Source organism: Lynx canadensis, chromosome C2 (assembly GCF_007474595.2).
Source record: "Lynx canadensis isolate LIC74 chromosome C2, mLynCan4.pri.v2, whole genome shotgun sequence".
Taxonomy (NCBI): domain Eukaryota; kingdom Metazoa; phylum Chordata; class Mammalia; order Carnivora; family Felidae; genus Lynx; species Lynx canadensis.
This window is the reverse complement of record NC_044311.2, coordinates 33,671,908-33,695,425: the sequence shown is the minus strand read 5'-3', so window position 1 is coordinate 33,695,425 and position 23,518 is coordinate 33,671,908. Positions and strand designations below refer to the sequence as shown.

Genomic DNA, 23,518 nt, shown 5'->3' with positions numbered 1-23,518 from the left:
AAAGTTTCCTTCCACTCTTTATTTTATTTTCTTTGTGTGTATGGCAGTAACACTTAACATCAGATCTACTTTCTTAGCAAAGTATACAATACAGTATATGTATCTTGCATAACGAACTTTGTACCCTTCGACCATAACTTCCCCATTTTCTCCCTGTTTTAACTTCTAGTGATCACCATTCTCTCTCTGTTTCTGTAAGTTTGACTATTTTGGATTCCACACGTAACTGAGATCATACAGTATTTGTCTTTCTTGCCTGACTTATTTCACTTAGCATGATACCTTCTAGGTTCATTCATGTTGATGCAGGATTTCCTTCTTTTTTAAGGATGAATAGTATTCCACTGTATGTATGTTCCACGTTTGCTTTATCCATTCATCTACCAATGGATTATTAGGTTTCCGTATTTTGGCTACTGTTCATAATGCTGCAGTGAACATGGGAGTGTATCTCTTTGAGATCCTGATTTCAGTTTTTTTGGATCAATATCAAGAAGTGGGATTGTTGGATTATATGGTAGTCCTATTTTTAATTTTTTTCTTTTAACAACAGGAAAAGCAATCAAGTTTATTAACAAGTATACCTCATGTACACCTGGGAGATACCCCGGGGGAAATGAGTAACTCTATTTTTAATTTTTTGAGGCACTTCCAATCTGTTTTTCATAATAACTGTGTCAATATACATTCCCACCAACAGTGTATGAGGGGTCCCTTTTCTTCACATCCTCACCAACGCTTATCTTTTTTTTTTTTTTTTTTAATAACAGCCATCTTGACAGGTGTGAAGTGATATCTCATTGTGGTTTTATTTACATTTCTCTGCTGATTAATGATGTTATAGGCCTTTTGGGGGGAAATGTCTATTCGGGTCTTTTGTCCATTTAATTTTTTTCCCTGCTATTCAGTTAAGTTCCTTATATTTTGGATATTAACCCCTTATCAGATAATATGGTTTGCAAAATATTTTATCCCAAAATATCGTTCTCCTTTTGGGTAGAATGTTCTGTATATGTTTGGTCCATTTGGTCTGGCGTGCAGTTCAAGTCTAGTGTTCCCTTATTGATTTTCTGTCTGGATCTCTCCATTGTTGAAAGTGGGCTATTGAGGCCCAATGCTCTTGCTGTACTGCCATTTTTCCCTTTGGTTGTATTAATATTCACTTTATATATTTAGGTGCTCTGACGTTGGATGCATATATATTTACATTGTTATATTCTGTTGATGAATGGACCCCTTTATCATTATGTGGTGATCTTCTTTGTCTCTTGTAACCGTTTTTTACTTAAAGTCTTTTTTGCCTGACAGCAGTGAAGCTACCCCTATTCTCTTGGTTACCATTTGTGTGAAATATCTTTTTCCATCCATTCAGTTGCAAGTGTGCCCTTAACGTAAGTCTCTTGTAGGCAGCACACAGCTGGATCTTATTTTTTTAGTCCATTCAGTCACTCTTTGTCTTTTGACTGGTGAATTTAATCCATTTAAATTTAAAGTAATTATTCATAAGTAAGGACTAACTATTGCCATTTTATTAATTGTTTTCAGATTTTTGTAGTTACTTAGTTCCTTTCCTCCTCTCTTGCTGCCATTCTTTTTTTTTTTTTTTTGGATTTTTTTTAACACTTATTTTTGAGACAGAGACAGAGCACGAAGAGGCAGAGAGAGAGGGAGACACAGAGAGAGAGCACGAAGGGGCAGAGAGAGAGGGGAAGAGGCAGAGAGAGAGGGAGACACAGAATCTGAAGCAGGCTTCAGGCTCTGAACTGGCAGCACAGAGCTCGACGTGGGGCTCGAACTCACGAACTGCGAGATTGGGACCTGAGCCGAAGTCGGACACTCAACCCACTGAACCACCCAGAGGCCCCAGCTGCCATCCTTTTTGATTTGATGGCTTTATTTTGTTTTTTTTTTTTTTGGTAAGGAAGACTTTATTCAACGTTTATTTATTTTTGGGACAGAGAGAGACAGAGCATGAACGGGGGAGGGGCAGAGAGAGAGGGAGACACAGAATCGGAAACAGGCTCCAGGCTCCGAGCCATCAGCCCAGAGCCCCACGCGGGGCTCGAACTCACGGACCGCGAGATCGTGACCTGGCTGAAGTCGGACGCTTAACCGACTGCGCCAGCCAGGCGCCCCTTGATGGTTTTATTTTGTAGTGGTATGCTCTGATTGCTTTATCTTTTGCATATCTGCTGTAGGTTTTTTGTGATTAGTATGAAACTTACATAAAACATCTTCTAGGATAGCGGTCTGTTTTAAGCTGATAACAACTTAATATCAATTGCATATAACTACCCTGTACATTTACTTCTCACTTACACCAGCTGGTGTCCAGTTGGATCTGTGGCTGGTTGTTGAGATCCGTGTGCCAGCGCCACAAGCTGAGTCAGCTGTGCTCTTTCCCTCAGTTCTGAGAGGGGTGGGACAGAAGCGGGCCTCCCGGGCAGCATCCTGCAAGGCTGGGGCAGTGGGTGCTCACTCTCTGTCCCCTTCCCCCGTGGGAAAAATTGTGGGCTGAGGAGGTCTCCCTTGGCACTGAGCTGTGCCACCTTGAGGGAGAGCTGATGCAGGTAAAGTGAAACTTCTCTGGAATGCATCTATTCTCAGGTGTTTTTGCTCCATTGAGGTGCTGGAAGCTCTCAGCTGGGTTTGTGGGCTCCCATAAAGGAATTCTCATCTGTGGAGGGTTTGAGAGCTGGAACTTCTTATTGTATGGTCTTGCTGATGTAACTTCCATTTTTTAAGTTTAAATCTTTGACCCACCTAAAATTTATTTTGGTTTAAGATATGAAATAAAGATTCAAGTTCATTTTTTTTTTCTAGGCAGTTTAACTACCTCTTGAACTCCATTTGTCAATAATCTATCTTTCTCCAGACTAAGCTTCCATTTTTCTCCCCCATCTTTGTCTGGGCTTTCTTTCTTCTCACTACTCTGCCTAATTATGGGCTAGTACTTTTTAATTCCTGTTGCTTTATACTATATTTTATTTAATTAATTTATTTTTTAAAGTTTATTTATTTGAGAGAGAGTGAGCATGAGCAGGGTAGGGGCAGAGACAGAGGGAGAGAGAGAATCCCAAGCAGGCTCAGCGCTGTCAGCATGGAGCCCGATGTAGGGCTCGAACCCATGAACCGTGAGATCATGACCTGAGCTGAAGTCAGATGCTTAACTAACTGAGCCACCCAGGTGCCTCCCGTACTATATTTTAACATCTAGGGGTAGTTTTGACAAAAGTTTTGACAAACTTTTATCTTTTCCAGAAAACAGAATGGAAGAGAAAAATGAAGGAACTGCAGGGAGAGCACGCAGCTCAGAAGCGAGAGGTAGCCCTCCTTGGGTGGTCTGGGGGAGCTTGGCTTCCTGTGACCTCCTCTCATCCTATGGCACCCCCATCCTTCACCCCTACTCCTCTCGAACTGGTTGGCAGGTATTTTGTTGCTGACACAGTTCCTGGCGGCTGACTCCCCTCCATACAGAGAAGGCCTTGGTCCGCTGCCTAGACAGCAGCCTCCCAGGCCAGGAGTAGGGCCCCCTGGCCTTTTCTTCTGAACCCAACACCTGCTTTACACTGCGGTCCTCTCTGCAGGGACCCCTTCACGCTCTGCGAGGAGGGTTGTGCTGATAACCTCTGATGAATTGCCTGGTCCTTTCATGTTTGGGCCCTTCTTTGAAACCCCACCCAGGAGAGAAGCAGGTGGCTGTGGACCTCAGCTGTAGTTCAGAGGGAGCCCAAATGGAAGGGCTCAGATACTGAGACCAGGGAACAGAGAGCAGCAGGCCTCAGGCAGAGAAAACAGCTTCTATGAAAACGCCCCTGAGAAGAAAGCAAATTGAGGAGGAAGCCAATTAACAAGAGCCCTATGTTCTGCTTGTAGAAAGCTCAGAAGTTAAAAGTCTCAGATCAGAGGCTGGCACGTGATAGACACCCCCAATTCCTGTAATTTCCATCTTGGTGGTTTTATTTTATTTAAGATGTTTTAAAATGGGCAATACACTTAAATTTATTCAAAAAGCAGAAGAAATATGTTCAGGTACCCTCAGTAAAGTGTGCTGAGATATATTAAGGTTCACTTCCTCCCCATCTCCATCTACCTGCCCCCAAAACCCACCCCACAGCTGACTTTTATTGCTTTCTAGTGTAGTTTTCTAAAGTTTCTTTATGCAAACATAAGTAATATCATCTTCTCTCTGCTCTTACAACAGCATGTGACCATATTTCCTTCACCTTTTGTTTTTACCTAAAAACACAATTTGAGGACTTTTGAATGGCCTCAGGTTATCTGACTGTGCTTCAGTGGGCAGTCACACTGGACAGAGAGCCTTTTTGCCCTGATCTTAGGGGCCTGAGTTCAATTCTTATTTTCCCTTGAGTGAAGCATGGACAGTAGTCAATCTTGTTAGAAAGCCACCTGTCCAGGTCTGGCAGCCCCCTCCCCTGCTTCAGGTGAAACTCCGGCCAGTGTTTGCCTACAGGTGCAGGCCCTGCAGATCCTGGGCAGCCATAGGTCCCTGCGGACATGTGACTGACTCTCCTGTGCCCACCAGCTGCAGGAGCAGAATGAGAGGCTCCAGGCCTCCCTGTCTCAGGATCAGAGGAAAGCAGCCGCCCAGGCCCAGCGCCAGATCAGTGCTCTCCGTGCCCAGCTCCAGGAACAAGCCAGGCTCATCACCTCCCAGGAAGAGATGGTAGGTCTGTCCCTCTTCCCAGCCAGGCCTCGGTGCCCCTCGACCTCTGCGAGGATCTCCTTCCCTTCTCTGGGACTCACTACTGGCACTGGTCTCATTAGTCAGGCTCATTAAGGAGAGAGAAAGGTCCTCAGGCTTCAGGGGCACAGAATGGTGAGGATGCAGCCTGTCTTTTTCCAGGCCGAAGACGTGCCTGCTGTCCTTAGGGGCTGTGTTACTGGGTTCACGCTAACATCAGAGACCATCTAAGGACAGGTACCTGGTGGATACTTGGGTTAGTACTGCATTTAAACCTCACTCTTCAAGGCAGATATTGCTGCCTCCTCATTGTCACTTGACAGATGATGCAACCGGCTGGAGAAGTCAAGTGCCTGTCTTGCATCCACATCGGACACCCTGTAAGAGCCAGGGGAGGATTCAGCCCTGGCCAGGCAGTGGAATACACAGCCTGTGTTCTTTTCACTGTGTCCGCAGACATAATTTCCTACCCAATACCCTTTTCATAAGTGAACACCCTCTGGTGAGGTCGTCAGATAAACTGGTATGATGAGAAGTCACTTACTCACGAATGCCTCTCTCTTAAAACTGGCCCCAAGCCTCTGTACCTGTTGCTCAGGCTCAGCTCCCCCTTCTGAGTTCCAGGTCAGCAGAGAAGTGTATCTGCCCTCAGAGGGGCCCCTCTGTGGCCTCAGGTCCTTGCCATGGTTCTGATACCTACTCCACACAGATTCTCTAGGCACAGCACTTCCTGTCACTATCTAGTTCAGTCTTCTTGTTCCTGCACGCTGGCTATTTGTGCTCTTCTGTTTTCCCAGCCATATTTCAGCCAGGTGTCTAACCCCGTCCCTTGCTGCTTTTCTTTTTACTGCACAGCCCCTCCTCCCACCTCTGCAAACACTTAGCTTCACTGCTGTGGCCACCTCAGGACCAATCTGGACATCTCTTCCTTCTGTTATCCAGAACTCTTGTTTGCAAATATTTCACTTAGGAGCTCATTGGTTAAACATGGATTTAGAATAGGTTAATAGGGGGTTATTTTTATTGTAAAAGAGGTGACAGTTGATGGCCTTGGTTTAGCAGCAAAATTATGCCATTGGAAATCCAGGCTGTTTTTCTTTTTACCATCTTCAGTGTGTTGACTTCTGTTCTCCTGCTTGACTCTCACAGTTGCAAGATGGCTGCCATAGCTCCAACCATCACAACCATATTCAATAGAAGAAGTGGATGAAAAGGCCCCTTTATAAGACTTTTGCTTATGTTTTATCAATTAAAGCTGTATTACATGGGCAACTACAGCTGCAAAGAAGGTTAGAAAGCAAGTAATTAGTTTTACAGTCTCTAGAATAGAGGTAGACAAGGGAGGAAACATTTGGAAATGGACATTGGATGTGTCATTCATTGGTAGATAATAAAAAACAACTCAAGCTTAAGCAGAAGAGGGAATTTGTCATTAGGGTAGACAGGGTGTCTCACAGAGTTCATGGCAGGAGAGCAGCTGAGTCTGGGAATAAACTGGAACCAGATACATGAATGTGGTCAGGGGTTTTCCTTTGCTGTGTACCTCTCTTCTGTATATCTGCTGCAATTTTTTTCTTTTATTCTGAAGATCACCTTTCACTTCATATCTGTCCCATGTGGCAAAACAAACAAGCAAACAAGTAAACAAAACCCAAACCAAAACCAGTTGGCTGCCACTGGCTCTTGACTTCACATGTTATCAGTTCAGAGTTCTCCTCCCAAACCTAGACAGTCAGCTCTGTGGGGGGTGGGGGGGGGTCACATACTCACAAGCAACTGTCCCATGTGCAGCTATGTGGAAGGAGGATGAAGAGGAGGGGGGCCGTGCAGACAGTTTAGTGACCGTCCACATCACTCCTCCTTCCTCCCAGGGGGCACTCAGCTCAGATGCCCCCGTTGTGGGAGGGAGCCTACCTTGCCCTGGTTGTCCACCAATTGTACCAAAAGTATTGATTGTGTCCCTGTCCCCCTCAGCTTGCATGGGGCTCCTGCCCTTCAAATCACAGTCCCTCTCTGAAGGGGAGGGCGTTCCCACCAGGGAAAAGGCAGCACGATGCCATGCTGGTTGCTGCCATCCAGCCTTGGTGCCACCCCCCTCCCCCCACTTATGGAGATGCTGTTGGGCAGTGTACTTTGAGCTCCTCGCTCCCAGGGGGAGGCACGGAAACAGTGGCTGTCCCTTCTTTATGGTGCTAGGCAGAGGCACTGCTCAGAGTAGAGTCCCCTGCTGGCTGTAACCTGCTCTCTCCCACATCTTTGTAGATCCAGACCATGTCTCTGAGGAAGGAGGAGGGTAAGCCTGCACGGGGTGTTTTGTCTTGTCCTCTTCTCTCTCCTGTTCCCCACCAGTCAATTTGGAGAATGAGGGTGGTGGTGGTGGTGACAGCAGCTCAGGGGACATGTGCTGTCAGGCTCTTCGGCTGGGTGAGGGAGGGCAAGAAGATATTTTCTTCTGGGACATATAGGGCTCCAGCCTGTGGTGGATTCTTACCTGGCCTGCTCTTCTCTGTAGGGTGGTGGAGACATGGGGAAGGGTGAGGATCCTGGGGGCAGTGATGGATGGAGCAGGGTTTGGGAAAAGGTTCTTTCTAACTCATCACGTCTGCGGTTTGGACCATCAACTTTTACCTTGCTCCCAGGGGGTAGCACGTTGTCCCCAAATCAGTGTGAATGTGGCCGGTTTAGGGAGTATGCTGTCTTCCTCTGCTGTGCTGTGTGCGGGAGTGCACGTGCTGGCCTCTAAAGGGAGACAGTAACCGGCAGGGCACTGCCCCTGCCTGGACGGCCCTGGCCAGCCCCTTATGAAACCTGGCCCTTCCTGCTCCATCCCACTTCTTCTGTCCTAGCTCTTCAGCCTCCCTTCTGCCTTTTCTTGCAAATCCACACGTCTCTTCCCATCCCCTGCCTCTAGGTCAGACGTTTCTTTCCCAGCTTTGCAAGCAGTTCAGAGAAGCACTGTCCCTGCAGCCCCAACCATCCCAAGGGCTTCGCCGAGCACTTTAGATTCATGGTCTCATTACACTGTCCCCACAATGTAATGTGGGCTGGGCATTATCATCCTCATTTTCTAGATGAGGAGACTGAGGCTTGGCGAGGTTCCAGGACTCCCCGTGTTGTGCACAGCTGGTTGGGCAGGGCTGGACTGTGTGAATTCTGGTCTTTCTGGCTCCCCGTGTCAGTGTTTGTGACCATGGCTCCATCCCGGGTAAAGAAACAACTGGAGGGCTTACCCCTTCTTGCTGACACTCATGTGGTGTCCCATGCTTTCCTCTGGGTCAGGGATAGGGTCCAGAGCATTGAGGCCACACTAACTGTTCCTGCCCTTCTCAGGGATCCACAAGGGCCCGAAGGCTATGGACACAGAGGAGGACTCTTCCGAGGAAGGTGAGGTCTTAGTTTCCTTCCCTGGTGTCTAATGCAGGACACAGAATTGTCCTCTTCATTGTTTAGTTTGTGTCTACTTCACCGTGTCTGGCTACTGAAGCTGGGGGGGAGGAGAAGTAGGGACAAGGAAATAAGTATTTCTGAAGCCCTTGTGTGTGCCGGGCACGTTACACACAGGCACTAACATGCGATCTAAATGGTCCACCGATGGGTCAGCGACTTGCCCAGAGTCACAGAGCTGGCAGGTGTGTGGAGGCAGGATTTGGAATGGCATCTGATGCATAGCCTGTCCCGTGTGCCTGTCTCACCTCCTCTCACCTTGGTCATTGTCTTGTGCTGCAGAGTTAGAGGACTCCGGAGACGGACAGCAGAAGGTGCTGGCAGCGCTGAGGCGAAACCCCACCCTGCTGATGCAGTTCAGGCCAATCCTGGAGGACACCTTGGAAGAGAAGCTGGAAAGCATGGGGATAAAGAGAGTAAGATCCCGGGCTACTGTTGTGAGGGCTGCTGTCTATCGTTTAGACACACGATGTTCTTAACCTGACAGATGCTTGATTGCTCTTTACAGTGTAGGCTTATTCGTCTTATTTGTTCCAACTGGGGTGCCTTTCATACCCAGGAACATGAGCCCACACAGCTTCCCCTCACCGCACGGCAGCAATGTGGTCTCTCTTCTCTGTTTCCAGTGGTTTCTTGGGGTGTCGCCCTGCATCCTGACCTTTCTGTGCTCTCCACTCATCTGTTTCTGACAGAGGGAATTTAATTGGTTTAATCTGCCCTCTGAAAGGGTTCCTTGGGTGAAGTGTCCATCATCAGTGGCACACGTGGCCATGGCACTCAGCAAGTGGCTGTGGGTGAGGCAGGCAGTGAAAGCTATGTCTGGGACCCTCATGCCCGTGTTTAACCAGAGCATGCATTTTATCATTAAAGGCATCGATGACATATTTTATTAAATAAAAACACTAACCTTTGAATGTTTTCAACTACTGTTCCATCTAACTTTGGCCCTATGATCAGATTTGATTAAAACATTTCTTTCTGGGGCGCCTGGGTGTCTCAGTTGGTTAAGCGCCCGACTTCGGCTCAGGTCATGATCTCACGGTTCGTGGGTTCGAGCCCCGCGTTGGACTCTGTGCTGACAGCTCAGAGCCTGGAGCCTGTTTCAGATTCTGTGTCTCCTTCTCTTTCTGCCCCTCCCCTGCCTGCACTCTGTCTCCCTCTGTCTCAAAAATAAACAAACATTTAAAAAAATTTTTTAAAAACCCATTTATTTCTTTTTTTAAACTTTTTTTAAATGTTTATTTTTGAGAGAGAGAGAGAGAGAGTACAAGCAGGGGAAAGAGAGAGAAAGACATGGAATCCAAAGCAGGCTCTAGGTTCTGAGTTGTCAGCACAGAGCCTGATGTGGCGCTCGAACTCACGAACTGTGAGATCATGACCTGAACTGAAGTCAGATTCTTAACTGACTGAGCCACCCAGGTGCCCCCTAAAACATTTCTTTCTAACCTTGAATGAATCCTTATGGGCTCTGGGTGGATGTCAAAAGCCCAAGCAACTTCCAGTAGGTCTTGGAAGAAAAATGTTTATTCATTTTTAAGAGAGAGAGAGAGAGAGAGAGAGAGAGAGAGAGAGAGAGGGAGAGAGAATGAGCGGGGGAGGGGCAGACAGAGAGGGAGACACAGAATCTGAAGCAGGCTCTGGGCTCTGACCTATCAGCACAGAGCCTGATGCAGGGCTTGAACCCACGAACCATGAGATCCTGACCTGAGCCGAAGTCAGATGCTTAACTGACTGAGCCACCAGGCGTCCCTGCAGTTCATTTTTCACACATTGTTAGGCACAGAGGACAACCCATCTGGCATGATGGTTATGAGGTACAAATGAGGTACAAAAGGAGCAAGCTCTGGTCTCTGTCCTCACATGAGTGGGGTGGCGGAAGGGCATGTCCCACCTGAGCCCCAGAAGCTGTGATGTCGATGGAGTTGTGCGTAGCCCCATTGCATCGTCTTGCCATGCACGTTTTGATGCAGCTCCCAGACCCTAAACCATTACACTTCCTGCAGCGTGTGCAACCGCTGCCCACCCTGCTCTGACGCTCACCCCATCCTCTTCCAGAAAGCACTGGGTGCTGAGCACAGTGACTCCCAGGCCAGCAGCAGGTGCGAGAGGCTTAGGGGAACTTCTGTCTCCAACGGGGGAGCTTCTGTCTCTTCTAGGATGCAAAGGGAATCCCCTTTCAAACTCTCAGACACCTCGAGTCCCTCCTGAGAGCCCAGCGGGAGCAGAAGGCACGGAGGTTTTCTGAATTTCTGAGTCTGAGGGAAAAGCTTGTCAAGGAAGCCACCAGTAGAGTGAAGCAGAGACAGAGACACATGGCCCCGGCATCCCAGTTGGACAGCGGGGCTCCAGGTGAGCTGGTCAGAGGGCTTGCTTGGGGGCTGGGGCTGAGAGGGTCCAGGCTTGTTTGCACACGAGGAGGGTGTACTTTCTGCCTCCAGCAGGGCATTGCTTGAAAGAGCGAGATGGCAGCGTCTTTGCAGGTGACTGAGTCCAAAAGTCCTCTTTTGGGGGAAACAGGGTCAAGGAGTGGGCCCCAGGGTCACCCAGGGAAGCTGGAGGAGAGCCGGCGTTAGAGCCTGTGGTTAGCCCTGAGCTTGCTGCCCCTACTTTGCAGGTTTACTTGCTTTGACCGCAAGTTGAACTTTGCTCCAACAGAGAGGAACACAGTTTCTGGCCCTGAAGCCAGGGATGTCAGTGGTGGGAGAGGGCCCAAGGCCTGAGAGCACTGGGGCTGCAGGCAGGGGCAAAAGGGATCAAATGCAAAGTCTGCTCCAGAGCTGTGGGAGGCTGGGCGAGGTCTGCCTGCTGACACACCCTCAGAGCTCAGACTTGGTTCCCTGGGCCGGGTCACAGCCACTGCTTCGCCCCTGGGGGTTGTGACAAGGAAAGGCCGGGGGGGGGGGGGGGGGGGGGGGGGTTGGTTCTTGGGGAGGATTCAAGTGTGTGAGTGGTGGCCCTCCAGTCTCTGTCCTCGGGGAACTGAGGAAGCAAGGGAACTTGTGTTCCTAGGTTTGAGAGCCCCCTGTTTCTAGAGGATTTCCAGATCCACCGAGCTGCTGAAATTAGGGGCCCGGGGGAGGGCTTCATGGGGTCTGAGGCTGTTTGTGCAGTGTGGTGCTGCAGCTCCTTTTCCTCTTGAGTATATACCAGGGGGCTATTGATTGTCTTATCGCCTTGTGTCCAGGCAGACCCAGCCTGAACTCGTCATCCAAGGGAATTTCCCAGAGTGTGGACCACATTCTCTGGGGATGTGAGAGATGATTTTAGTTGGTACGTGGACCAGTAATTCTAGAATTTACTAAGGCTGATCCGTGACAAGCACAAATCCTCTGCTGGGAAACCGGCCCAGACTTGGTGATGATGGGGCCAAGCACAGGGGTGGTGGGTGCGTGGCAGAGAGAGGGGACCGGGAGGCACGGCAGAAGAAGGAAAGCATCCTCTGAGGACAGGCTTCCAGAAGAGGAAAGGTATCTTGCTCCTCCAGGCACCCCCTCCCCTCCAGCCCTTGCTCCTGTGGTCAGAAAACCGGAGTGAGAACCACCCCCTTGCCTGTCTCCCCTTCCTTGGTCCTGGGGCCCTGCCGTCTCCAGGGTATGCCACAGAGGTGTGACGTGAGCACTGTGTTTCCACAGCATTTTGCAGACCTCTCTTTCCAGCTGGATGCCCACGTGCTCGTTTTCTAGGTCCCACGAGTGCTGCATGAATGCTCACCTCTGATCTCCACTTAGATTGTGCCTCTTTTGTTTTGGGGCAGAGCTGTGGGATGTAGCAAGGCTGTGAGTGGCAAGAGCCCTGGATTTGGGGTGGCTGATGACCTGGGTTTGCAGGTACCACTGACTTGCGTGGAGCTGTGGGCCCTGAGTCCCTGGATGTCTTGCAGCCCCTGTAAAGTAGGGAAAACGACACTCTCCTAAGGCATCTGGGGCCAGGTGGGTGCTGTGGGTAAAGTGCTTAGCTTGGTGTCTGTGTGCAGTAACTGTAGCTATTCTTGTTACTTTCCGTCAGGGAGTCTGTCTGCTTTCCCCTTCTCTCCAGTCTGTTCTTAGAAGGTCCTCTTCTGTGTAAGTGCATTCTCTGAGAGCGGTGTATTTCCAGTGTTTTTGATCTTGAACTGCAGTAAGAAACACAGTTTACCTGTGACAGTCCACACACGTAAGAGTTTTGTGGGAAAGTACTCTGACACTCTGCGATGCCCTTCTCTTACCTTTCCATAAAAAAAAAAAAAAAATTTGCTGATCCTGGATACCCCGCTGGGGAATTTGGAAAAGGGAGGGGCTGGGTCTGAGTGCTTACCTTTATTTTTTTAATTTTTTATTTTTTTTTTTTATATTTATATTTATATTTTTTATTTTTATTTATTTTTATTTATTTTTTCAATATATGATATTGTCAGATTGGTTTCCATACAACACCCAGTGCTCATCCCAAAAGGTGCCCTCCTCAACACCCATCACTCACCCTTCCCTCCCTCCCACCCTCCATCGACCCTCAGTTTGTTCTCAGTTTTTAAGAGTCTCTTATGCTTTGGCTCTCTCCCACTCTAACCTCTTTTTTTTTTTCCTTCCCCTTCCCCATGGGTTTCTGTTAAGTTTCTCAGGATCCACATAAGAGTGAAACCATATGGTATCTGTCTTTCTCTGTATGACTTATTTCAGTTAGCATCACACTCTCCAGTTCCATCCATGTTGCTACAAAGGGCCATATTTCATTCTTTCTCATTGCCACATAGTACTCCATTGTGTATATAAACCACAGTTTCTTTATCCATTCATCAGTTGATGGACATTTAGGCTCTTTCCATAGTTTGGCTATTGTTGAGAGTGCTGCTATAAACATTGGGGTACAAGTGCCCCTATGCATCAGCACTCCTGTATCCCTTGGGTAAATTCCTAGCAGTGCTGCTGCTGGGTCATAGGGTAGGTCTATTTTTAATTTTCTGAGGAACGTGAGTGCTTGCCTTTAAAGGACTGAGTTCCGGGAGGATTTAGTGGGTCTGGGTGGCCCATGTGGTCCTGTTGCGACCTCTGGTGGCAGCAGGGTCTCCCTGCAATGTTGTCTGCACTCCAGCGGCTGCAGCCTGGGTGGGTAGAGAGGATGGCTGCTCTTGGCGAGGTCAGCCCCTAGCACTACACGGGGAGGGTTAAGCTGCTGACAAGCTGGGCCCCTCTTCATTTTTTTGGTTAAGTTTCTTTATTTGTTTTGAGACAGAGAAAGAGAGTGTGAGAGCAGGGGAGGGGCAGAGAGAGAGAGGAGAGAGTGAGAATCCCAAGCAGGCTCTGCACTGCCAGCACGGAGCCCGATGTGGGGCTTGAACCCACGAACCATTAGATCATGACCTGACCAAAGTTGGATGCTCAACTCACTGAGCCACCCAGGTGCCCCACGGGCCCCACTTCAGACCTGCCGACTCCTGTGGGACTCCTGGAATGATGGCATGACCCTGGAAGACCAGCTGCTCTCCTGGTCTGTGCTAGAACTGTGGGTCCCAGCCCTGAGTCTGGCCAGCAGCAGGACTCCTGCGGTGGGGGCGGTGGTCATATTTGCGCTGGTTATCATGGTACGCTGCGACAGACTGACTTGTCCATTTGTAGTGTGCTGGAGCCTGTCTCTACGTCCTCTTCGGGCTTGAAGACCCAGATGCTCATGCCTTGGAACTTATTCCCATCTGTGTTTCTAGTCAAAAGCCAGCAGAACCCACTGGCCATCAAAGAGGCCCAGCCAAAGTCCAGGACACTGCATGTGGCATTGCCATCTAAGCCAGCAGAGCCACCCACGACAACTCTTCAGAGCCGCAGCAGCCACGGTCCTGGCCTGGCTCCAGTGCCCACCCCTACTCCGCGCCCCAGAGCACGTGGACCCTCCGGCACCTCTGCTTCCTCAGGGCCCGGGCCAAGGTGAGCCCCAGACTCCGCACTCCCCCTGGGTCTTGGCAGTGGCTCCCAGCCTCAGGCAGCCCTGATCTGGGCTTCCCGCAGGCTTCTGTAGACAGGTGAGGGGCAGCGACAGAAGTGAACAGGCGAAGCCTCAGTTGGGGTCCATCCTGAGACCTCACGAAGAGACTGGGGTCCTTTGCTCCTGGCCAGGACAAACCCACCCCTACCTTCCCCATCTCTTCCTTAAAAGCCTTAGTTGCCACGCCGGAAAGGCTGGGTCCTCATCTTCTAACAGAGTTGCTGGTGTGGCTGCAATGCTCCAGAGTGACTCCTGGCTATCATCTGGGCCCAAGGAAGGAGCAGGGGTGACTTGGGGCAAATCAGACACGCTTGCAAATGGTGAGGTTTGGCTTCCAAAGCTTTTCTGGCCCACGTAGCCCTCATTTCTTCTTGTCCATGACAGTACACCCCCATTCAGTTCTGAAGAGGACTCAGAGGGCTCCGTGCAGCGGACATCTCTCCAGCCCCCACGAGGTCCTTCCAGGATGGGGCCCCGGCCAGAGGACAACTGGGACTGGTCTGACACAGAGACGTCGGAGGGGAGTGCCCAGCCCCCTGAAAAAGGCTCAGGTGGGCTGGCTTCCTCAGGTGAGTGATCTGGGACCACTGAGGTAGCCCTTCTCCAGCCCAGATTTCTCTAGTCCTGGAAACACTCTTTTTCTTTGGGTTCTCTGATTTGGCAACTCATTGTGACTTGGAGAGAATGACTGTCCCTCCCATCAGGTATTTTCCTGTGGTTGCAGAGACAGTAGAAGAAGGATAGAATCTGAGTGAGTTTTATTTTGCCCCTTGTTTTGTCATTGAATTGCCTAACTGTTGGAGGTTGGAGGAGCTCACTCCTTTTGTCCTCCACATCCTTACCGTTAGAGAATGAACATGGTGGCCAGACAAATGGAGATTAAAGTGTTGTTCTATTACTGGAGATAGTGCCTAGTAATGCTAAGGCATAGGCTTCCTCTCAGAGCCTGATTGGCTCCTGAGGCCAATGTGGGGACCCCCTCCAGCCTCCCCAACCCAGATTCTCACCGTACTTGTGGCTATATGGGGTGGGGTCAGCAAAATCGCAGAGAGGGCTGAAGTATGCCGCTGTGGGGACAGTCCAGCTGGCCTCCAAACGCAGTCACAGGTGCAGGGAGCATATCAGAAAAAGAAAGATGGCCCAGGGGATGTTGCAGTCCCTCTGCTTGGCTACTCCAGTGGATAGGAGAGGTAAGAAAGTGGGGGGGGGCGCTGAGAGGGTGTCCATGCTCTGCTTGCCCAACCTGGTAGAGGAGGAATGCCTTCATACCACGCATGAGGTGACGTGTGCCACACACATTGTCACTGATGTCCAAACTAAGTCTCTGACACCTTATGTTACTTGTTCAAGGTCCCAGAACTAATAACGTGAAAAACAGATTCTGTATTATGTTTTTGAAGTTAATGTGTTGGTGGCATTTTTTTTTTTTACTTGAAAAATAATTTTTTCCCAGAAAGAACTGCCTTTAGCCCTTTTCCTAATTTTGAGAATATCCACACAGTCTTTTATGCTTCTTGAGTTCATTAGTACCAGATCAAGGGGTGGTGGTTACCCAGCCAACTATCGCTGCAGTAAAAGTAGCCTCCAGGGCAAACCTAGGTTACAATGAACATTTTGAGAGATATAGTTGGTTGTAACACATGCAGTCTCACACAAAGAAAGTTTTTGTAACAAAAGAGTAATGAAAAGTGTGGTTTTCCAGTGAACCTTAAGATGGAGGGTGACAGCTTCAGAAGGTCATAGTGAACCTTCACAGCAGGCTGACTCATTGCCACCAATGGTCTTAGGGACATAGTGGCATTTTTACAGGAAAGTTCTTTGCCCTTTTCAGCAAAGAGATTTAGCAATTTCACTTGATGAAAAGACATCATAGAAATTTGAGCTAAATGTTATGATTAACTGGAATGGATATATCCATTAAACTTGTCACTTTCTTTAAGATTTTTAGAAAAATATTTATTTATTTTTGAGAGAGAGAGAGAGAGAGAGAGAGAGAGAGAGAGAGAGTGAGTGAGCAGGGGAGGGGCAGAGAGAGAGGGAGACACAGAATCTGAAGCAGACTCCAGGCTCTGAGCTGTCAGCACAGAGCCCGACATGGGGCTTGAACTCACCAACCGTGAGATCATGACCTGAGCCGAAGTCAATTGCTTTAACTGACTGAGCCACCCAGGCGTCCCTAAACTTGTCACTTTCTATCTAACAGTGTACTACAATAACTAATTGAGCATTTTTCTTCTGTAACGACTAAGTCAACTCCCATTCTTTCAAGATTTTCTTTTATTTTTTTCTTTTTATGTTTTTTAAATTTATTTTTGAGAGAGAGAGAGAGAGAGAGAGAGAGAGAGAGAGACAAAGGATCCGAAGTGGGCTTTGCATTGACAGCAACGAGCCCAATGTGGGGTTTGAACTCATGAATCGTGAGATCATGACCTGATCCAAAGTCGGATGCTCAACTGACTGAGCCACCAGGCACCCCTCTTTTAAGATTTTCTTATAAAACTGTTAATGGAAAGGCCTGCAGCTTCTGGCTTCAGTTGAATTTTCTTTTTCTTAATTTTTTTTTTAATGTTTATTCATTTTTGGGAGAGAGAGAGAGAGACAGAGTGTGAGCAGGTGAGGGGCAGAGAGAGGGAGACACAGAATCCCGGAGCAGGCTCCAGGTTCTGAGCTGTCGGCACAGACCGTGATGTGGGGCTCGAACTTGTGAACCACGAGATCATGACCTGAGCCAAAGTCGGATGTTTAACCGACTGAGCCACCCAGGCACCCCTTCAGGTGCATTTTCTAGCCAAGGCTTAAAGAACATGGAAATGAAGAGTTTTGTCTTTTCAAAGTCATCAAGTGGAAACTTTGGAATATAAACCCAGATCTGAACAACCTGTAAATTCCATGCTTTTAATGGATTCTGCAGAACTTTATCTTGTCCATAGCATATTCCAAGCCTGCCAGTCCATCAGAATCCACTAGAAGTAAATCTTTGGAGAAGTACCGATGGCCACCAGGTGGGGCAATAAGATGGAAAGGTGTTAGAAGTGGGAGTCAGGAGTCCTCTGATAGTTTGGGTGCTGTCACTTGTTACCTGCTTGTGTGAGGGGTTTTGGTTTCTTTTTTATAAAATGAGGTATCAAGACAAGACAATGAGAAGTGAGGAACACAGTGCCTGGTACATAGTGGCCCTTAACAAACACTTCTTGAGGGGCGCCTGGGTGGCTCAGTCTGTTAAGCGTCCAGCTTCAGCTCAGGTCATGATCTCACCACTCGTGGATTCGAGCCCCGCATTGGTCTCTGTCCTGATGACAGCTCAGAACCTGGAGTCTGCTTTGGATTTTGTGTCTCTCTCTCTCTGCCCCTCCCCTGCTTTTGTTCCATCTCTTTTTCTCTCTCTCAAACATAAATAAACATAAAAGAATTTAGAAAACAAACATTTCTCCAATGAGTCATTGAACCAAGGGCTGTTGGAGCCCCAGATGGCTGCTCAGAGCCTCAGACGGTTGAATCCTACAAGGCCATGGTTAGCTCCCTGCTTCCTGGCCATTCTTGAGATCTGGCCATCCGCCATGGTTTACCATGTCACCAGGAGTCTGTTGATAGTCTTTGTGCCTTGCTTAGCCCCCCTTCCTGCATGGAGTTTGCAGAAAGCCTGTCTGGCCCTCAGTCCTTCTGTGATGATTTATATTTATGATATTTCTTCTCATCTCAGTGCAGATGTTGAAGGAGGCTGTGTCTGCACGTTAGTCTTGCTTTTCATGTACCAAGTGAGCAGAGGTTCTGCCTCTGCCTCCCATTTGGAGAGAAGAACAGCTTTCTAAGCGTCTGTCTGCAGCCATGTTGTTAAGTGCAGTTATATTTTTAGGATGGTCAAAGCCGCCTTTTTCTGGCACCCATTGGCCTGGGCCTTCTCTCTATCTTTGCCCCTCTTCTTTGTGGTTACCCTTTCTTCTTCCTCCTGACCGTTCTCTACACTCCCTCTGTCCACTCCAGAGCCTGGTCATGACCTACAAGGATGAGGCATTCATTCTCTGGAGTTCTCCCTCTGGTTGCCTTCCAGGAACCCTGGTGCAGTCGCTGGTCAAAAACCTTGAGAAACAGCTGGAGGCTCCAGTGAAGAAGCCTGCTGGAGGGGTCAATCTGTTCTTAATGCCCAGCGCCGGCCCACAGAAGGCTGCCGTGCCAGGAAGGAAGCCCCAGGTAGGGTGCAGGACTCTTGGAGGTTGCCCTGCCATTTCCCACAGAGCCAGCTCTGAGTTTGGGGGCCTGGGGTGGGGTCTAGTGAGTGTCAGCCTTGGCCCTAGTGGGACATCACAGGTGACCTCACTGTCTCCTCTGCCCCTGCCCAGGTGGAGGGGTGGACGCTTTCAAATGCTTTTTTTTTTTTTTTTTTTTGTATCTCTGTTGACATTAAATAGCCTTTTGGTCCATTATACAAGCAACTGCTTGTATAGGTCGCTTCTCCTGGTCACTCATGCTCCCATTTCCTGCCTCTGACACAGCCTGGACCTGACTCTGTGCCCAGCTGCTGGTAGTAGCTGCTCTCCTGGCTTTGGTTCACCCCACCACAGGCTTCGCCCCCTTCCTTCACTCAGCCGAGGCCCCCAACACCAGGCTGAGTGCGGAGCAGACTTCTCCTCAAGGGCAGGCATTGGAGTGGGCGACAACATATAATGGGAATATTTAGATATTTCATTCTCAATATTCCAGGCCATTCCTCATCACTAAGAATGCCTTGGTGGCCTTGCCTCTCTGAGGCTCTAGCTGCTGTCAGACTTAGAGCTCAGATGCTCAGACTCCCCAACATTACCGTTCAGATGCCCTCCTCACTGCCTCCGGTCAGGGAGTAACTCCCATGTGCCCGTTACTTTCTGGGGCAGAAACATTTAGAGCTCTCGCTACTTCACATTCCTGTATCACCTTTTTCAGTCAAAAAGGTGCCTCCTGGGATGACCAGAGCTATTGCCCTAACGGTCTGAAGTAGTGGGCAATCACTTTCTTAGGAGACCATGTTCTTATTACATAATGTGCTTGGTTTATTATGCAGCCCATGTGCATTGGTGAGTATCTAGTCCAGGTGATTAAAATAAATTTGCCCCTTTTCCCCTGGGGAAAGAGGGTCAATATCCAACAGCAGGCTTAGCCTGCTGCCCTGGGCCCAGGGTGGTTCTGATTGCTTGGCTTTACGTTCTGGGAGAAAATGCACAGGATGTTCCTATCAAAACCCAGGTAGCCCTCAGTGCCAGGGGGTGGGGCACTGAGAGCTCTGAGGGGTGACTGTGGCTCAGGGGTACCCCCGGGCTCTTGCGTTGGCTGCAGCCCAGACCCTTTCCAGGCTGACGGTTCCTGGTCCCCAAGAGCTATCCTCCTGCTCCTTTGGTCAGGGTATTAACCAGTCCCGCAGAAGCCATCTGAGGGCAGGTGGGGAGGGACTTTAGCCCCTGCTGCATTCAGGAAAGTCAAGGCTCTGGGCGTTCAGCTCCATCTATGTGGGGGATTGAAAAATCTAGACAAAGTTTAAATAAGAGCAGCCTGGGGCGCCTGGGTGGCGCAGTCGGTTAAGCGTCCGACTTCAGCCAGGTCACGATCTCGCGGTCTGTGAGTTCGAGCCCCGCGTCAGGCTCTGGGCTGATGGCTCGGAGCCTGGAGCCTGTTTCCGATTCTGTGTCTCCCTCTCTCTCTGCCCCTCCCCCGTTCATGCTCTGTCTCTCTCTGTCCCAAAAATAAATAAAAACGTTGAAAAAAAATTAAAAAAAAAAAATAAATAAATAAGAGCAGCCTGAAACAGGTTTTCAGACAGGGAAACATGAAAAAGCAGGAGAAGGAATGTCTCCCAACTGCTTCTTCCAAACCTGCATTTTGTCCCTGTGTCTGTCCAGCATTTTCATCCTCCCTTGTCAGAATGCATTTTCTTCTCCCCCCTTACTTCCCTGCAGCTTTCAGATGATGAGACTGACTTGGAGATCTCTTCCTTGGAAGATCTCCCCCAGGACCTGGGCCAGAGAGAAGAACTGAAGCCCCTGTCTCGCTCAAAGCCGCCGGAGAAGTTTGGCACCAGCCCTTGGAGCCCTGGCCGACCCAGGGTCCCTGGCTGGTGATCCCACCCCAGAACCTGGCTGGGGCCAGCTCAGGGTGCCCTCCGCCCTCCCCCCCCCCCCCCCCCCAACACAAGAGGCTACTAGGCCGCTCTTGTCTTCACCAGTAACTGAGAGGTCTTCTCTGGAAGAGAAGGTCTCTCTGGAGATAAACAGAGCAGAAGGGGGATATAATTTCTCCTCTCTTGCCTGTGAGGAGGGGTCCTGTTTCAGAGCTCCAGGGGCACCTGGCTGGGTGCTCCCAGTCCTATGGTTTGAGAAAGGGTTATAATGAACCCTTTCCTCCCCCCACCTCCATGTTCACTCCAGACTGAAGGAGCCACTTGATCTTTGTGACGTATTGTCAGTCTGTGGGAGTGCTGTGGAGAGGAGCCTTACTTGGTGTCCTTCTAGGGACACATATGTCTCAGTCAGTCATTCAGTGATTGATCCAAAGTCATTTACTGAGTGCTTGCTCTGGGCCAGGTCCTCCAGGCTCTCCCTACCTTGCTGGGGTGCTGGCAGAGGTGAGTGGGGCAGGGGTACTGGGTAGTAGTCTAGTGACAGAGATTAGGGTGTCATGGGAGCATAGTGAGGGCCACCCAGTGCAGGCTTGGGAGATCTTGGAGAGACTCCCAGAGCTGAAGTCTGGCTGTGCTTGCTTATGGGTGGGAGAGAGGGAGGGAGGGCGGGCCGCCTGGCTGGGGCCTCATGCCCAAAGGACCACAAATTTAATCTTTGACATTATTTCTAAAATTAGGTTGTATATGTAACCACTGTATTTTTTTTTTTATGTAAAAGGTGTTAATTTATCATATGGAAACATTTAAATATAGCACAATGGTTATAACTCGCTTGCGTTCATTATTTTTGGAGCTTCAGCAGGGGCACAGGGGGGCGAAGGCACCTGCACCTGTGTTGTGGCAGGTGCGGTCCATTGGGATGTGGTTGCCAACGTGGGGTAAGGAGGGCCAGAGCTTTGCTGGGCTGAAGTGGGAGGAAGCAGGATCGGCAGGGAGAACCCTCCGAGAGCAATGCAGGTCCCATCACCGTGAGAGCAGAGGGAGCAGGAGGCAGGAGCAGACAGGGAGTTGGGGGGGGGGTCCCAGACTGCCGCTTGGGGCTGACATCTCCACCAACCCAGTGGGAGCTGCTGAGCAGGGAGTCCCTGTTGGGCAGAAACGGCCAGGCCCTGGAGTCCGCACCCTCTCGGCCTACTTCATTGCTCGTAGTTGAACAGCAGTGTTTTGCCTGAAGGGAGACCCATACCTGTACCTCGCCGATAGAGGACTCCAAGTTCATCCGCCCACCTAGCAGAGACGATGATCAAGACTTCGAGCATGCAGCAAAGGAAGGGTTTAGCGAGCGGCAGCCAAACGGAGACGGGAGGACAAGCCAGAAACCGCTCTCTGAAGGAGGAGAGTCAGGGCAATTTAAAGACAGACTATAATGGGGCGCCTAGGTGGCTCAGTCGGTTAAGCATCCAACTTCGGCTCAGGTCATGATCTTGCGGTTTGTGGGTTCGAGCCCCGTGTCGGGCTCCGTGCTGACAGCTTGGAGCCTGGAACCTGCTTCGAATTCTGCGTCTGCCTCTCCCCTGCTCATGCTCTCTGTCTCTCAGTAATAAATAAGTGTTAAAAAAATAAATAAAGACAAACTACAAGAGGGCTGGGTAAAAAGTTGCAGCTGTACTTACTAGTCTACAGCTGCGATGGGTCGCTTAGAGTTACAGGTTTCAGGAATAGTGTCCCCAAAGTCCACATCCCCAACACCCAGCCTCGACCGCTATCAGCTCAACTCACGGGCAGTCTTGCTCCATCCGTCTCTTCCCCTGCCTTGGGTCCCTTGCCCTTCCCTGCCCTCCATCCAGTCTATGTTTAGCCTCTGGGTAGAGGTGCTGCTACCTGGCCAGGCCTGAAGTTCTGGTGGGAGGAACCAGGGGAAACGAAGGAGGAAAGGCTTTGCAGAGGGCAAAGGGCATCTGGGGGCGGGGTGGGCTTGGGGGCTTGTGGTACCAGGCTGCTCAGCGAGGCCAGAGCACAGCTTGTGAAGGGCCTTATGTGGGACTTGGGGCCAGTGCAGCCCTGGCCAGCTGGAGGGTGAACTCCCTTTGTGTAACTCACACCTTTGAGTAGCTGAGGACGTGTGCAGTGGTTGATCCAGTGAGTGCGTGAGGGGGAAAGGGGCAGTGAGTGGGAAGTGCGGTGGGCTCACCCCCCTCCCAGGATTCTCCCAACAAGGTCATGTTTTCCTAGTCACTGGGTTTGGGCAAGGGACATGTAAAATTATGGTGCTTCCCACCACCTCCTGGTTTCCCCCCACCACCTCCCGGTCTCCCCCCCACCAAGTCTTGGTCTCCTGTAGCCCCGACATATGTCTGATGCCAGCCCCTATATCACACACGCACCTTGGGGGTCTCTGCTTTTTGGCCTCAGGGTGGTCTCTGATGCTGTGGGAGGTCGTATAGTCTTTGCAGGTGCAACCCTGAAGTGCGGGAAAGCTGACACCAGGGCAGCCCACGACCAAGGTGGGAGGGTATTTGTTGAGTAATCGTTCCAGCCTTCCCATGCAGGGGTGGGACAATTCCAAGGTTTCTTCCATGGTTTCTCAGCCCCGATGGGACTGAATCCCAGTTGCTTGTAGCCGTTACTACTTATTAGTGCACCTTTATTGGCTTTTCTCCCTGCCGTCTCATTTTTTTCACTCTCTCACTTCTGCGTCTTCAGAGCACCTCTGAAATAAATTAACCTATTCCCAAGCCCTTGCCTCAGGCTCTGCTTTCAGGGGCAAGCCCAAGTGAAATAGATGTATGTGCATATGTGTTTGCATGTGCACATGCGCACTAGTGATAATTACCAATGGGAATGACTCTGTTCCTGAATGTTCACTATTAAGTTCTCTGTTTCCAAATGTGTTTTTCTACCTACTTTGGAGGGTAACATATTGGTTTTGTATTTCTATGCTGTTTATTCCTCCCCACTTGCAGATACATTTTAGAATGTTTGGCAAGATTTATAAGAACTTTGGAACATATGTGTATTAACCAGTGTTCTCCAGAGAAACAGAGGCAAGAGGGTATAGGTATAGATACAGATATAAAAGGGGGATTTGTGATAGTAATTGGCTCCTGTGGTTATGGAGCCCGAGGAGTCCCATGGTCTGCCATCTCAGGCTGGAGAACAACGAAAGCTGCTGGTGTCAGTCCTGGAGTCCGAAGGCCCCCAGACCAGAAGCTCTGATGTTCAAGGGCAGGAGAAGATAGATGTTCCAGCTCAAGAAGAGAGAGCTGACTCATCCTTCCTCTGCCATTTTGTTCTCTGTGGGTTCTTAGTGGATTGGAAGATGCCCACCCATA

At 49.6% G+C, this 23,518-nt stretch overlaps 1 protein-coding gene across 5 annotated transcripts in view; it reads left to right on the top strand.

Annotated features, from left to right (window-relative positions):
* DZIP1L (DAZ interacting zinc finger protein 1 like) overlaps positions 1 to 20,481 on the top strand; it is a 41,928-nt gene extending 21,447 nt beyond the window's left edge. For 4 of the 5 annotated variants that reach the window (XM_030329849.1, XM_030329848.1, XM_030329846.1 and 1 more), the window contains 10 exons: positions 3,262 to 3,324; positions 4,547 to 4,687; positions 6,968 to 6,998; positions 8,036 to 8,089; positions 8,432 to 8,565; positions 10,306 to 10,498; positions 13,827 to 14,043; positions 14,486 to 14,670; positions 18,150 to 18,289; positions 20,026 to 20,481. In XM_030329849.1, the coding sequence (XP_030185709.1) occupies positions 3,262 to 3,324; positions 4,547 to 4,687; positions 6,968 to 6,998; positions 8,036 to 8,089; positions 8,432 to 8,565; positions 10,306 to 10,498; positions 13,827 to 14,043; positions 14,486 to 14,670; positions 18,150 to 18,289; positions 20,026 to 20,187 (1,320 nt within the window). In that variant the 3' untranslated portion in view covers positions 20,188 to 20,481. Of the gene's footprint in view, positions 1 to 3,261; positions 3,325 to 4,546; positions 4,688 to 6,967; positions 6,999 to 8,035; positions 8,090 to 8,431; positions 8,566 to 10,305; positions 10,499 to 13,826; positions 14,044 to 14,485; positions 14,671 to 18,149; positions 18,290 to 20,025 lie in introns of those variants that run through there. The other variant, XM_030329851.2, reaches the window with a different exon arrangement.
* Positions 20,482 to 23,518: the final 3,037 nt, after the last annotated feature.